The 17,310-nt window shown below is 36.8% G+C and overlaps 1 protein-coding gene across 3 annotated transcripts in view; it reads left to right on the top strand.

Moving 5' to 3' along the window:
- Positions 1 to 17,310, top strand: part of UBE3C (ubiquitin protein ligase E3C) — a 168,627-nt gene that overhangs the window by 112,033 nt on the left and 39,284 nt on the right. For all 3 annotated transcript variants that reach the window (XM_073334553.2, XM_073334552.2, XM_073334554.2), the window contains one exon: positions 4,428 to 4,675. In XM_073334553.2, the coding sequence (XP_073190654.2) occupies positions 4,428 to 4,675 (248 nt within the window). The remainder of the gene's footprint in view (positions 1 to 4,427; positions 4,676 to 17,310) is intronic.

Here is a 17,310-nt window from a genome sequence, read left to right as displayed (position 1 = left end):
AGTAAAACTTAGATCTCCCAGCATTCTATCCCATGACACAAAACTATCCTTTTGACCTGTTAGCTCTGACTGTCAACGTATCCCGAACTCTGAGATCTCTGGCACCTACAAGTGAGAGAGACGCAAAGCTAAAGTGCTTCACAACCCCATGATGTTTTAAACTCTACTAAATTTGAAGTAATCGGGGCGGGGGGTGGGGGTGGGAATCGGATCTGCCTTGCTAGATTTAAACTTTTATAACTTCAAAGCTACTAAATTAATCTCCTTAAACACTGACTTGTTTGGTAGATCTTTTTCATGCTTAAAAGGAAAGGGAAATATACTGTATTTTATTAAATTACTGTTTTCAGTTGGTTGCCTTAATATAGTCCTAATGTTACTCTTTCCTGTAACTAGATATTTATAGTTGCTTCAGGGAAAATGTGGTATTGAAGGTTGGGTCTGTAGTGTATCCTCTCTCTTTTTAAGAAGAGGTATACAATATGGCAACATACGACAAGCACTCCTGCATTATCTGATGTGTGCTCCAATTGTTGATTGTATTTGCTGTAGGAACAGAAGGCGAATTATCTTGTATATTTTTGTGTGCATTTGTTAACCTTTGGTGTGGTGGTGGTTAAAAATGGATAAGTCACAGGACTGGTAGTTGAGACCTGAATTCTGTCCATGGCTGTCATATACTCAAGAGGCATGTGACCTTCTGCAAGTCACGTAACTTCAGTGTGCCTTTGCAAAAATGGCGATGATACTAGAGTTCTGAGAGTAGTTGGTTAAAAAATTATTGAACTTTACAAACAGGAAAAGAAAGCAAACAAAATATGAAATTTTCAAATGTTTTTTCATTATTCAAAATTGTAATTTTTTTCGGCAAATAAATCTTGGTCTGCAAATTGTTCAGACAGTCTGTTATGAATATTCACAATTCACGCTGGGTTGATTATTACATAAGTCACAATGCTATTTCTGACTAGGTAGCTTATGTAACTAATCAACATAGCATGAATTGTGAATTTTTACAAACAATTTAAAATTTGCTTTCAGCAAGTACTTGTTTATTCAAGCTTCAAGGAGCTTTTTGCAAGAATTCACTCTGTTAAAGCTTCAGTTCTCCTATGGTCACAGAATGCAAACAAGAAGGTTCAAGAACAGAGTCAAACCAAACTTTATTTTTGAATCTGAACTAATATTTGCAGACTTTTTTTCCCACTCTTTGCTCCACTCTTACTTTTATGTACTTTTTAAAAAAGTGTTTGAATTCTGTGGATAAAAGGGCTAAGTAAGTCTTCATATTATTGTTGCTTTCCCTTCAATACATGTATAACCTGTTTTCATTTTAAAGATCACTGTCTATGAGTCAAACGAGACTAAAAGCCATTTACACTGAAGGGGTTCTAGTAATGGTATGAAGTTTTTCACCTCTAATTTACAAGCTCAGATTACTACATCAGAAGTGACCAGATGCGGTTACTGATGATGGCTGTTTGACCTTTATGAAATAGGTGGTCTCATCCATTTCCAGATGGACAAGGGTTACTATCCCCAAACTATTGTCACATGTATTATCAATTGACACACTTGTTGGTAATATCATTGAAGACACAGAATGAGCATGGAGTTTGAACTATCCTTTGACCCCCTAGAGGTGACCCCTCCATGCCAGATATGGATACATTCCAAACACAGAATAATTGTTTACATGCTTATTATAGACTATTTTCCACCCCCTACCTCACATTCCCTTCCCCTTTTGCAATAGGAGGAGGAAAATGTTTTTAATGTGCTCTCTCTCTATATATATTTAAATATTGTTCAGTTTCAGTCGAAAACGCTGTACATGTGGAATCTGGTTTAATCAACAGCAGCTATAGTGGGTGATAAACATTTTATTTATATATTTTTTTTCATTGTTTATTTTTGAGTCTGTTTAGTTGCATGGAATAGTTCTAGTTAGATTCGGTGTGGTTCAGATATAGTGTAGCAGTATAGAAAAGAAGAAATTCCTAGAAACTGTAACAGGGATAGTTTCAGGGTCATAGACTGAATTGATTACAATGGACCTGGAAGATTGAGTGCACATAGATGAGGTTTAGGAGTAATCAATAAAAAAAGAGATCACAAAAGAGCAATGGGCATTGATTTTGGAAGAAGGCAGCCAGTTTTTCCATATGCACTCAAGTAAAAGAGAATCATTATAAAGTAATGCTTCAGTGGTACCTTACTCAGTCTAGATCATTTAAAAAAATAGGAGTGAAATGGATTTGAGATTTTGGAGACAAAGACCCCTTATATGTATTAATAGGACTACCTCAAGATCATGAGTGGCAAAGTCATGAATAATGCAGGCCACATCAAACAAGTGTTGATAAAATCCTGACCCCATACCACACCTACACGTATACTGTAGATGTCATCATATATGTTGTGGAAAAATTATTTTAGAATTGTTTGAGTTTCTGAAAGTTTTACTGGGACTATTTTTTCTCCTCCACCCTTTTCTATCTCTGAATCGTCATAAGGTATTGACCTTACAGCTGTCATTGGTACCAAGCTGAACACTGTCCATTCTACGTCTCAGGCCAATATGACTTTGTGGAAGAGGGCCTTCTGTAGTGGGAGAAAGCAGAAAACATTTTTCTGACTAGTGGATTTTTTTTTTTTTTTGGTTAAGTAGCTGGAGTGAAGTTGCTCAGAGAACTGGAATGTTAACAGTAGTTCCAGTGAGATGGACTTTTGGGCAGAATGCATGTAAAGCTGGCGTTTATTACAAGATACTGCAATTTATCCCATGAATATTACCTACATATGTGATGTGCTATATACAGTACGTATTGCAATGGAATAAAGCTTTATCAGCATTTGTTTGGTATTGGTCACATTGATCAACAACAGAATGACATGAGTCGGCTCAAACAAGTGCTGATGAAAAAGTTTATATCCTTCTTCCCGCTTGATTGTGCTTCATATATACGCTACACGTTTTATAGAAATATGATTTCTGAAATGTTTTAGAGAGGAAAAAATAATGGGTACTATATTTCGTACCCTCCCTTGTAAAGCCTGGCTCCCTAAATACCCTGAGTCCAACTTTCCACAGTTCATTACAGCTAATGAAATGTAAGAAATCCTTCTGACACATACCTAGTTAATCCTATACTTTTAAGGTCTATAATCTAGACAGGCCTAGGAGCAAGTGTTATGTATCCTATTAGAACTCTACCCAGTGCAATGGAATAAATCTCCTGTTTCCAACCATTATATGTTATGAAATTTCAAACCTTACACCTGTGTTGGTCCTGGACTGAATAATGCACATCCTCTGCTTTGGGTAGGAATAATTTTGGAAGAAAGAAAACTTTCAGGCAGACTTTTAAAAAAGGAAAGAAAAAAAATCTAGCTCTTTACAACTGGCTGTCAAGTGTTCCTAGTAAGAGAGGTGGTTTAGGCCCCAATTTTGTCCTGTGAAGACTTCACTGGGGCTATATATGGGCACAGCAGTCTATCCACCTGCAACAAATAGCAGGATCAGGAACTTAATGTGAAGAGTATTGAAGAGTACAGATAAGGAGGTTTGAAGGGGCATGATCAGTGTCACTCACACACCACACCTGTCAGGTAGGGGTGTGTGTGTGTACAGTATGTGATATTTTTTCACTTTGTCAACTGGACTTGGTCTCATAAATCATCTCACTGAGATGACTGCTGATATTCCAAATCTCTGAGCAGCTTTCAAACAGCAGCCTTCCATTTTAATTAAAAAAAATAACCCTGACTAAGATCTAAGGTGCAGGATGGATAATATTCAGCCCTGAACTAGTGACAGATTTAAGATCCAGTATTTCATGAACCATGCATCTGGACTAAAAATGTTTTATCTAGTGGAGGAGCTGGACAGTCCTATTTTCTAGTGGGATACACAGCATTTGTTTCTAAACCTGCTAAATTGGAAGATATTGGGTCTTAAACTTCCACCGTTATTCTGTAAAGAGTAGCTATTTAAAAAAATTCATGGAGGTTGCTATAATTTCTCCCTGCCTTTGAGGCCCTTATAGTTTAATTTATTATGCAAAAGGAGACTCGGTTGACAGGTGGAGAGACACCCGAAATGGTACCACTGTTACTCTATAAAACTTGTGTACAATAGTTTTTCTGTAAAATAAGTTTTATAAACAGTATATGTGGCCAGGTGGTTTGGTATGAAGTCTTCGTAGGATTCATTTGGGATGAGCTGTATTATTCATAAGTTACTTCCCTGCTTTTGAGTAATGCAGCCATCTCAAACTCAAGCCAATAATAGATTTCTGCAACAGCACAATACACTTATATATCTGTACTGACATCTAAATGTAGTGTGTGTGTGTTTTTTTCCCTGAAACAAACTTTGTATAGGTTCTTGTATGTGACTTTTCTTCTCAACTTTTTCCCCCCAGAACCTGATCTGAAAAAGCGAATTCGTGTTCATTTACTTAACGCACATGGCCTGGATGAAGCTGGTATTGATGGTGGTGGAATTTTTAGAGAATTTCTGAATGAACTGCTTAAATCAGGATTTAATCCTAACCAGGGATTTTTTAAGACCACTAATGAAGGACTTCTTTACCCCAACCCTGCTGCACAGATGCTCGTTGGAGATTCTTATGCCAGACACTATTACTTCCTAGGAAGGATGCTTGGAAAGGTGAAAACTTTTTAAAAAAAATTATTGTTGTACAATACATAACAGTAGGAGTAAAAAGATAATTTACAGTGGAAGCTTTTTTAAAAAAGTAAATTTAAGAAAGGAGGAGTAAGTTGGGGAAGTTTAATGTTTTTCTTTGTCAGTTTGGAGGGAAGGGAATATTTTTATTTAAGGGTAATGTAAATAATATTGCCACTTTATTTACTCACTGGCTGTATAGCTAGATTATTGATGCACCTGCATAATTCTCATTAATGTTAATGATAGTTATACAGTTGAAATGAGAAGAGAATTAGAGGCATTAAGTCCCAATCCAGCCAAGCTTTGAATTACATATTTAGCTTTAACTACGAGGTTAGTCTCATTGAAGCCAATGGAAGTACTCACATGCACAAGTCATTGTGTATCAGGGTTTTAGAAACTACAGTATTCTCAAGAGTTTGGCTGCAAATATTTTTTCATCATGCCAGTTATGTGAAATGAATATTTGCAGGAATTAGCAGGTTTTTGGTTACACGAGGCACATTGCTAAATTTCAGAACTGTTGCTCTGATCATTTCTAACCAATGTGACCTAATGATACCATACAGAAAAGGTGCATAATGTAATACTGAGTTAAGTTCTCGTTCTCAATTTCTTTTCCTACTCATTATTGGATTCCAACCAGGGCATCATATTTGACTTGGACCTCTCTCTAGGTCCTTACATCCAGACTAAATCTTGCAGACACTTTCTGCATAAAATCTCTAAGATACAAACCTTCCCTATCAATCCAGGCTAAAACTCTCATTCAGGCTCTCATCATCACATATCTCAATTACTGCAGCTTAATTTTCTCCTTGACAAATGGAATCCTGCCCCCCTCATATCCATTCAGAATGCTGTTGGAAAGATCTTCACTTAAAGGCCCTTAGCAGCCGGTCCCCACCCTGAAATATCATTTCTCATTTGCTATTGAGATGTTGACTCCTGCCTCTGATTGGCTCATGATGCCAGTCTTCATTTTCCACTTGTTAAATTTTCAAGCAAGTACCTTTGTGCTTTTTCCTATGCTGCTTCTTTCTTGGGTGGAGGTCACTGTAAACAATGACAAAGCTACCTCATTATCCTCCTTTAAATCCCTTCTCTAAACTCTCCTTTTCTATGATGCCTTCAAAAAACTTGACATCAATTAGGCTGCTGGTGTTCTGAGACCGCTGCCTATAATGCTGACCAATTTTGTCTCATTGTTTCCTTGTGCTCCCCCATCTGTCTGTATCCTTTTATTTTCTCTTGTCTTAGATTGTAAGCTTTTGGGGGCGTCGGGACTGTCCTTACGTTCTTGGTTTGTACAGCTCTGAGCACACTGGAGTCCTGGTCCATGTCTGGGGGTACAGTACTACCAATAATAAATAATGTGTTAAATTTTAGTGCCACGTACTATAGAGGAAATAATATTTTAATTCTCTGGTTTTTGGCCCACACTTTAAGTAACTGAAGTAGATAAATACCCAATTGTATGTGTAGGTATTGACTGTGTTGATAGTTCAGAGGGTGGAGAGAAAAGGAAATGTTTCCTTTAGAATATATTGAGAAATGTAAAGAGCTGTTTTCCAGGAATTTAGCTGTACATCTTGCACTGGCAATAGTATTCCATAGCTAATCCTCAACACAGCTCTGAAAAATCTTTCTTCATTTTTATTTTTAAAAGGGAAAAAATTTGGGTGCCAGTTGTTTGGTTGTAATGAGGATGTTCATGAAGAATTTAGCATAGAAGGGAGCTGATAAGGAGTATTATTTATATAGTAACTTTCACAGTGTTTGAGTTTATCATTTACTGTGCATCTGTGTTATAATTTTGGTACCATATTTTGGAGGCTTTGGATTTTGATGCTGTGGAAAGCCAAACTACAATAAATTACTGCTGAATGTAGCTAGCTGGTAATGAAAATGAAAGTTTAATGAGAAATGGGAGCTTAATTTCACTATGACTTCTGCTAAAATTTGTTGCTGTTTTCCGGCCAGCTCTGGTATTGAGAGTGCGTTACAAAGAGCATTGAGTATAGTTCTTGTTAACATTCTTTAAAGCCAGGGACTTCTAACCAGTAATTTTGAGCATTTGTATTTCAACCATAAACATAGCAATGATTGCTATTGTTTTAATTGGTAAAACTCTGGGTAAATTTTTAAAGGCACCTAGTATCCGATTTTCAAAAGTAATTTTGGGACTGGTGCAAAACTCCCATTGACTTTCAATGAGATTAAGGCTCTGAAGTCTCCGATTTTGAAAATTTTACTCTCCATATTTGAGTTTAAAGGAAAACTTTCATCATGCATTCAGATGGATTCTGTATTTTTAGTCCTTCTCTACTTCGTGAGACTATCCAGATGCTGGAAAAATGTGTGCACAGGAGTGAGTGTGCACAAAACCACAAGTGTACAAGGGGTGGTGAGTTGAGCCCCCACTTGCAATGTATGTGAGCAGAGTAGGGAAGTTACACCACTGCCAGGTCAATTGGTCCAAAATTTAGGACTGAAAAAAACAAAGTGTTATGCCATTGATTAACTCACAGAAATGTTGGTATGATTTTTTTTTAAAGTTCTGTGGAAGCAGGTTTTTTGGAAGAAAAATAATTCAGTGCATAAGAATAAAAAAAAATATTATACATGGACTAAAAACGGGTTAGAAAAATGCAAAAATTCTGTGAAAAGTAAACTTTTGGAACAATGGTCCAGTTTTAATAAACGACATCATTAATGCAAGTAAGAACATTTTTTTAAACATTTGTTTTTAACCCGACAGTGCCCTCTTAAAAATAGCAAAAGAATGGAATTCTGGTCTAAAAATTAATTTGGGCAACCCTCCACCTTTAGAATATCCAAATGATCACTACATGAAGACTTGTGAAACAGGGAAGACTCCAAATCAGCCACTTGCATTAAAGCAACGTATCCATTTTTGAAGGACACACTATAATTAGGAGTGGGCCGAAGCCAAACCTCACATCCAAATAGCCCTGAACTATGGAAAATATTGTAGGTCTGACCTGCCTATAGATTCATGACTTCGTTCTCTCCCTGGTCTGCAGAGCCCAGCAACTATAAGTTTGTTGGGGGCTGGAGGGTGGGAGGAATCACAATTGTTTAAAAGCTGCCTGCAGTCTCTTCTTTTGAGTGCTCAAAAGGTGCCTCTTGGAGCTCCAAAAGAAGTTGGAGTTGATCTGGGAGCAGACAGGGTTGGGAGATGCTTGTATTTATTGGAACTATTTTTCCACAAACTGATTGCAATATTGGACCCTTAATTTTATTTATTATCAGTTAACAGCACTTCTGTGATTGCATCTTAAATATTAATATAAGGGCATGAGAAGTCACAAAGAAAAAGTGATGCTGTCCTTTGTTTAGAAAGAGCTCTATCAGAACAAGTGTTTTGTTTTTGCCCTTTGAAATCAGAGAATATATCATTTAACATTTTGAAGGCATAGATTATTGTTGTATTTGCAGTATGTTTGCATAAGGTATGAAGTGACAGTGTTATTTAATAATTAGCTCTACCCAGGTGCAGAGACACCTTTTTACTGGCATGTTTAGAGAGCTGATTCATTAAACAGAAAGATAAGGCACGGCCTTACTATTCAGTACCTGCCAGTATTATGGTCTGAGTTAGACATTATTGAATAGTCATTCATCCATTTCCAGAAATGCTTCATTTTATGCATTTGCGCAGAATTATTTAAAAGCAGTAGTACATTATTAAAAGCTTTTTTGTAAATAAAATAGGAATACTGCAAAGGAAGCAATCAGGCATGCACAGCAATTTCTTATTTGCATAAACCAAAAGATAGTGTTGCCACTGAAAACTCTCACTTAAAAAGTTTCAGTGTTATCAGAAAACAAATACATTAAAATTTAATAATTTACATAAATTCTATGTATCCCAGTAACCCTTCAGTGCTATTAGCGAAGTGTGTTTGACTTTGTAGATCTGTGTAGATTCATAACTGGATTTACTTTTTTCTGTTTCCTGTCAGAGGTTTTTTAATAACATATATCCACAATGCTATTTGATTGATTAATAAAATTGGGCAAAGGATTAATAAAATGTCTTCTAAATCTTATATTTTGAAGCTCTTTAAATCTAGATAATTACAAAATTGCTACCAAAAACCTGTTAATTATTTAGGTTGCAAAGTTAAGCAGTTGAAAGTTTGGAAATGCAAGATTTACAGTTGCCCATGCAAATTTATTTCTGCCCCTTTGTGCATTTAATCTGTACACTGAATGAGTCAGGGCGGCGATCCTGTGGAAAGTAATAATTGTCGATCATAAGTAATTGCCTAGTTTTTTTTTAAATAATTCTTCTGTGTACAACTGTAAAAACTATGCATTATTAGCAGGGTTTGAATCTTGACCCTTTAGCACTGCAGCACAGACTTCTACCACTTGAGCTACAGGACTAACTACATTAGCTGGCAGTAGGAGAAGGCTATTATCTCTCAGAGGGGGGTGGACTGCCGGTGATATGGACTATCCAAGGTTAAGGGGGATCCTGCTCAGCCTAGCTCTCTTTCTGTCCTCCTCTGTGCGAGGTGAGACGCTCCCGTTCCTTGTCCTGCCTCCAGAGCTGTGAATGGGATGCTGTTATCATGTGCTCTGGGGATAGGAGAGAAGGGGAGTGGAAGTATATGGCTTGGCTTAGCTTCCTTTCCCTCCCCTTCCACAACCGCTGTTCTGTCAGCTCCTAGATTTCCCAGTACAGTTTCTGCTGCTTTGGCAGCAGTGTGGCTCTTTAGAATGTTACTGTTCAGTTGTTTTGTTAGGCTGCCAAAATTTTCTTGAGCAACACAAGAAAGAGAAGGAAAATGGTGATTTGTGACAGTTTCTAAATCAGCTAAATGTGAATGGAATTTCATGGGACAGTGAAAAGTCACTTCTGTAGCCGAAGAACTTTCTATCTGATTAATTTCAAAGATCTGCTGCAAACATGGAGGTGTTAAAGCTTCTCAAAAAAGGTTACAATTTTTTTTAATAATGGAAAGTGTTAGGCAACCTAAATATACACCCCTTATAAAAATACTTAGCACTGACGTAGTGCTTTGAAAACATAAATCAGTCTTACAACATCCTTATAACTATAACAGCCCCCATTTTACAGAAGTGGAATCTGAGGCAGAAAAGTGAAGTGGTTCACAGTCAATGACCAAAGAAGGATCAGAAATCAGAATTGTCAGGGATAAATAGTCAAAATATATAATTTGGAACCTTGACATTATACACTAGATTATAAAAGACGGGATTTTTGACAGTTTTAGTTGTTACATTCTTATGCAGAATCACTAGCTAGTTTAGAGATGTGGCTGAAAGATTGTTGAACAGAAGTCAACTTGTTAGTCCTCATGTTTGGAACTAGAACTTTTATGGTTTCTTACTACTTCCGTTTTGGAGCAGGTCTGATAGTTCTGAATATAAGACTGTTTTGTCATGTGTGACTTCTAATGTCTTTGACAGGATTTTTGATTGCTTCAGACACTAGTATTCCATTACACTTACACACAACTGGTTCCCAAGACCGAATGAGCTATCTCCTCTATTTGTGCTCTTTGCCTCTAGACCATTGATGAGGACTAGTGAGCCATGGATCGGTGGTCCTGATTCATTTGTGTGATCTATCAATGTGAAGCTTTTTTGCAGAAATCAGAACCAAAAGTCCTCTGAAGACACTGAAGATTTGTAAAAAGAAGTTTGAGTTTGTTTTGTCATGGTGTATCCTATTTCTTAGAAAGGTGGCAGGTCACAGAATGAAGGGTTTGTTTTTTGCTTGCTTTGAATTATGAAAGCCTGTCTGTATGGGAACTAAATGAGTGGTAAAGCAGCATTCTGAGGACATGTTAGGTAGAGAGGAAAAGATGTTAAACTTTTTAAAAATTGGTAGTAATATTTTGATGATAGTATGCAGGGACATTGTTAATAATCTATGATAAAGATCAATCACAGCAATTAATATTAATTTAGGACTGAAATAATTTATGACCTTGTGGGCATTATATTGATGCATATTAAAGAAGGTATTTTCTCAGTTGCTTTGATTGCACAACATACTATAGTTTTTTTAATATATGTGGTGATCTGATTATGGTGGACTATGTGCAATGAGATCTAAGAGTGTTATATTAAGCTTAGATATTTGACAAGTGAAGTTTTAAAGCTGTATCTTTCAGTAAGATTAGATAACTACTGAATGAAAAGGTATTGGGTCAAATGCTAAATGGCATATGACTAAATCAAATTGAAATAGGGAAAAATTAATTATTGATTCTAATGAAATGTAATGAATTACATTTCTGAAATATGAAGAGTTTGCTTTGTGATTTTAATTGACGAACCTAATGGGATAAATAGTGCACAAGGTTGCATATTTGTTTATAATTAAGGATTCATATACAATGTGCAGAATTCCTGAAAATACAGCTAATCCAAAACTAGAAAGATTATAGACTAGTTCATTTGTTATTGTGCAAGATATTATCCATAGGTCCAATTTTAATCTTATTGGCCTTTACACTATTCCTTTACAGATGAACTAAAATGCTTTTTTATTGTCTTAGGGACTAATATAAAACCCATTGAAATCAATCGGACCCTGTCCATTGGCTACAGTGCATATTGGATTATGGCCTAAACTCCTAAATCATGTACAGAATACATATGAAGGCTTTGAGTAAATGAGTTTTAAACAACACACACATGCATACTTCCCTGCACTAAAAAGACGAATAGGGAAAACAAAGAAAGAGTAGGAAAAGACTACAGAGATAGCAGTTAAACTTATTCATTTTAATAGCTAAAATCATTGTGCCTCAATCACCACATGTGGGCCTAGTGTACACATAAAGGTTAGGTCGACATAGCTGTGGAGCTCAGAGGCATGAAAAATTCACTCCCCTGAGTGGTGTAGTTATGCTGATTTTAACCCCTGGTGTAGGCACAATTAAGTTGATGGAAGAATGCTTCCATTGACCTAGCTACCATCACATGGGGAAGTGGAGTTCCTATAGTGATGGAAAAACCCCTTCTTTTGCTGTAGGAAGTGTCTAAGTTATGGCACACTAGCTGTGCTGCTGTAGCGCCCATAGTGTCACCATACATTATCGTGGTAGTTGTCTTCTGCCTGTTTTCTCTGTCAGAATTTTTTCCTAATTTGTAGGCTATACTTTTTTCCCTTTAGTTTTGTCCATTTAGTAAAGATCTACTCTGGTTTGGCTTAAATCAGTCAACTGTATTATTCATTTGTAGTGCAAGCTCCATTGACCAGCATTAATTCCCAGAAAGGTGGGTGTGGAATTAGCATGCTAACAAACAAGTAGATTGTTTGTGCAAACTCATTATTTCAATCATTTCCAAAGTTCTATTTCCAAACAACAAAATGGAATCAAGGAGTCAAGTATTGCTTAAACTCATGGTACTTTTGTGTTTGGTCAAAAATGACATGAATCTTCCGTACGATGACTTTAAAAAGAGAAGTAAGCAGTTTAAAAGATTGTTCAGAAAAGAAAAATATCTCTTTTTAGCAGATCATTTTTTCCCTAAGTTTCCTGATCTGTTTAAAAGGGTCAAAATAGTAAATCACCAAAATAAGAGTATGGAAGTTGCATATTCCATTAATTGTGACAGAATATATGCAACTCCTGAGATATTTTAAAGGAGGTCCTCAGCCTGTTTATGAATATTTACATACATTGGTATGAACTTATTTTCTAACATAGTTATTCAACCAGCTAATTCCTTTGTGTGCTGGTTTACTTAACATAACCAATTATCTTTTGATTACAAAGTACTCAACTTAGTACCAACATTGTAAATATATGTCCAGCACTAAAAGGCTACTAAAATGTGGTATTTTAACACTAAATCTTTAGGAGGGAAAAGAGTATATTGATTGATTGTGATATTTATTGGGTCATAATGTATCTAAATTTTCTTTAATGCTTATGTTAGTGATTGTTTACCGATAAAGTGCACAAAGGTCTCTGCAAGCAGCTCTACATGGAAAGAATTACCTCATGTCAGTGGTCACTTATCAATTAAAAGTTCCATTAGCAGATGATTCTGTTTCTGGTTTGTGTACTTATTGCATTTTATTGCCTCTAAATCAGGTTCCTGGACAAGAAATAAATAAACAGTTAAAAGTATGTGGTAATGGCATCCTGATCTTTTTTCACAGTTGGAAACACCTAGGTCCATTTAAGTCAAGTTCAGAATATTTACTGAAATGAATTCTTCATTGTATTTGAATTCTTATTTAAAATGACCAGATTACTGATATTAATACATGTTGATTTATCTTGATAAAGTGTGTCTAGAGGTTAGATAAATAACAGATAACTGGACTAATTTTAAAAGAATGTAATTCAGATCGTAAAAGTAAAACTTTGTTTCTAATTTACTTCCACATTCTCATTTTACTTCCCATCAAATTTTGTTTAAACTTGAAGCCAGAAAATTCTGTAAAACAGATCACTGGAACTTCAGTCAGCAACACTAGCAACGTAGTAGTTTAGTAACTATCAGTTCATCTAGGATTTTTTCAATTGTGCAGAATTTGTATGCCTAACAAGAAAAGCAAATGACATAGCAATCTAGGGGCACAACATCAATCAGATATTGACCCCAACCCCTAAGGCCCCACCCACCTGAAACTGCATCCCTGGGATATTACTTTCAGAGTCGAGATTGACACATGACTAGAAACAAGGATTGTGTGTGATCCCTCTTAGAAGTTTTCCCATCACCCTTTGCCAATCAGAACGGGTTTCAGCCCCGTAGCATCTCCCCAAGAGTGAGTATGACAAATAAGAGCAAGTTCAGGGGCATGGAGACCTGTCCAGAAGAGGGACGTGTGACCCCTCTAAGAACACCTCCCACAGTCCTCTACCAATTGACATGAGTTTCACCCCCTTAAGCCCTCCTGGAAGGGAAACGTACCAATCAGAAATAGGTATAGCACAAGAGTCTAAGCCAGAACCCTCAAACTGTGGAGCTCAGCATTTGCCCATCGGCAGCACTACCCCCTGAGGCCCCATCACTGTGTGGAGGAAGCCATCTACTTTCAAGAGCATGTTTTTCAGAAATCGTGGAAATGCTAAGGGGAAACATGGCCTCCTTCATTACCCCCATGAGAATTATGGAATTCGTTTTAGTTCCGAGGCCGCTCAGTCACCTGTGGAGAAAGCGCTACATCAGCAAGAGTTCTGAGGAGCAGGGAGCTGTCGAGGGGAGCCTTTTAGTCCAGCTGTTGATGGATATGTTGGGACCTGACCCCGAGACCGGAGTGCTCGTGAGGCAGACTGACGAGTGTGATGGCCACCGAGCATTCACCCCAATGGAGGAAGGGAAACGTGGCTCATCAAAAGATATTGCTCAGGTAAATAACTATAAAAAGGATGGGGTTTAATGAGTCGGAACTGATCTGAGGTTGCATAAATCTAAAAAACAGCAGACTTACAGCTGTTTCTTTTCTGAAAATCTCTTGACAGCTCGACAATGCCTTTGAGAACCCTGTGTGGGTAAATCTGTCATGCATCAGCTGTTTTTGCTCATGCGTGAGACACAGCTCTCAAGACCAGACCTTGGATTTGAACAAAACGGAAGAGTGAGGCAGCTCAGACCCCTGTATAGGCAGGGGTCATAGTGTCCATTTTTCGCAGTCTGCTGTAAAATAGTGTGTTAAATCAGCCAATTAATAAAATTTGTTTAAATTCTCATTGTGAACATGTAAACTACTGTGCACGTGACTACGTTATATTATCAGTGCTGTCCACAATGAAGTACTTAAACCTTTGGAATTCTGCACTATGAATGAGTAGTCTTGGAGCTTTTTCTGAAAAAACATCCTAACAAAGGCAGAAAGACACTTGCTGTCCGTAAACTCCCAGGATTTTTCTGGCTTTAGGGACATAGCAAATATGTAATTGGGCACACGCAACCCTGTCCCTTTCGTGCATTTAAAATTGTAAAAATGATACTTTTCTGATCATTCAGGCTTTCTACATTTATCCATAAAATACAGGTGACTGTTTACATCTCTGGAGATGATACCCTGACTCTGCTTACAGCACCTCATTTTGCATTTGTGCCCCATGTCAACATAAGACTGATCCTTATCACATAAAGTTTTAGACAGACATGCAACTGGTTTTTTTCATGCAGAGTCTGTGTCTTTTTGAACACTCTTTGTACCTGCAGCATAGCCTACAGCTAGGGCATCCTAGCTGAGTGCCCATACTGTCTGCACACATTGTGCTTAAGCAGAGGCAGCACCTATACCTTAAAACAAAGTTTGCAACAAAATCCCTTTTTAAAAAACCCACCCCTATCTCCTGCATATGCCCTAAATCACAAACAACATTTTAATAATTAAAACCAAGTTTTTAACAGACCCATTTAAAAGCCAGTTATAGAAATTTACTTTCCACCACAGGGAAAAGGGGTGCTATAGCACATGGTTATCTTCCCCCCACAAGTGTATTTGGGCCTGTGGGTTAAAGAACAAGCAAAATTTTAGTTAGTATTATTTCCCAAATGTACCAAACTCGTGTACAACCTGTTGAATTCCATTTAAAAAAAAAGAAAAAAGTATTAAGCGCAACCATAGTTCAAATGGGATTGTACTTTGCCCTGGTGAAATACAGCTTGAAATTGCTCTTTCCATACTAAACAGATCACACTGCAATAAAGACATGTATCATTATTAGTAAGGACAGTGTGTACAAAGAGTAAGATTATATAATATATATTTTCAGAGTTAAAAGAAGCAACATGTTTTGCAATCCAGCAGCAGCCATTCTGGTTTCTGTTATAAAAAGACAGTCTCCAAAAAAGCTCAGGATTTTATACCAACCTAACTCTTTGTTTCAAACAAACTTCAGTGTCTGTAGTTAGCAGGTGCTTTGATCACTACAGCTCTTAATAAATTGAGGAGTTTATGCACCCTTCTCTAAACATTCCCTTTGGGTGAAAATTTAAATAGTCTTAGTAAATTCTTTTAATGGTTTTGTCTAATTTTTAGTGACCATATATTTTTCTGTTCAATCAAAACCAGATCACTATAGGTATATCTTACAGAATTAAACTGTAGATCACCATATACAACAATCCTTAGTGTTACTGCACCCTCTCCTGACTGGGGGCCTTGTAGATCTCAATGCATGTCTTTTCATTTTGAACACTTCTTTTTTGTGCTTAAAATTCTGGTTGTTTTTTAAATAAAAATGGATGTAGCACAACCATAGTAAACACCCTACAAATACTCATAGCTTTTAAATGTTTGTTTGATTTTTCTTACAGCATATTCTTATTTTATAAGTATAATGGAGGTTTATGAACCCTTGCAAAATTTCATTTTTGTGTTAAACCACTGTTTATTTTTGAAAATATAGTATTTTTAAACTTGAAATGACTTTGAGTTACTAGAAGGACTGACCCATAGTAATCTACAAACTCCTGAGGTTTTATATAATTTAATATTAACAGAGCTTACCTCCCCGCCCCTTACTGTGGGTGAATACCCATCAAACCTAATTACTGATAATTTTTCCAACCCCAGCAGGGCCTAATATGCATAACCCTGGTGGAACTTTAAGGAAACATGGGTCTGTGATTACATCTGAAGTCAGTAGTTCCACACAACCCCATTTTTTCAGTAGGTCATAGTTAAACCATTGTAGTTCGATGGTATTGAATCAACTGTGTTGTACTCAAATACATGTCTCAAACATCTATGTTTTACACAGAATATACAATATTTTTTGCTTTAAACTCATTTTTGTTTTCCTCCCCTGGATTCTACTATGTGCATTTCAGCCTTTTGCTGTAAATAGGTTTCTTCTATTAAAGACACAATAGCTGGGTTTTCACAAACTATTTTTATTTAGAAGACACACAACCCTTGAAAACAACCTGAGATGCCCCATCAAAACTTTCATCTTATTTAAGGGCCATGCTATCCTTATTACGGAAACCCAGATACTCACAAAGACCTTTTCAATAGATACTTTTATTTACAGATACCAAGTTTTATAATATTGTATATCACATGCTTGTCCCCTCACTATTCTCTAACTTAATCCTTTTAGATTTCTTACAGTTAGTCGTTTTCCTAATCAATGTTCTGTAACTTTTTGAGTGGGTCAAGCAGTCAATATAATGCACTAAGTGGGTATCCTTCGGTTTGGTAATTTTGTTTAAAACACCGTTAGGATCTCAAGCGCTGTGCACAGCATTTACCAAGGTCGTCCCTGATGCTAAATTTTCTTGGGTTAAGCGCAGACATTGCATTGCATAACCTATGGCAATAATGGTGTTTAATAAGCTTTACAAACACAGGTCAGCACACAGGGCCTGGAGCATTCTGTTTCTATTCTCTGAAGTCCAATTCATACAGTTTTGTGATGCAGCTGGTCTGGTGCATCTATAACACAGCCCTCACAGTCTTCAAAAAGCTTCTCCCTAAAACAGTGATTAAGGACAGCATAAACAGAAATGCGTACAGTAGACTACACGACTCCTTTACACTCACAGCATGGCACTGGCTGTTAGTGCTATGCTAAGGGCCTTCCTTAAATCCATCTTCCTCCTTGCGCTTTGTGTCCTCTTCAACA

The sequence above is a fragment of the Lepidochelys kempii genome, chromosome 2 (assembly GCF_965140285.1).
Source record: "Lepidochelys kempii isolate rLepKem1 chromosome 2, rLepKem1.hap1, whole genome shotgun sequence".
Taxonomy (NCBI): domain Eukaryota; kingdom Metazoa; phylum Chordata; order Testudines; family Cheloniidae; genus Lepidochelys; species Lepidochelys kempii.
Note: the sequence above shows the minus strand (reverse complement) of the source record. Positions and strands in the feature narration are given on the sequence as shown.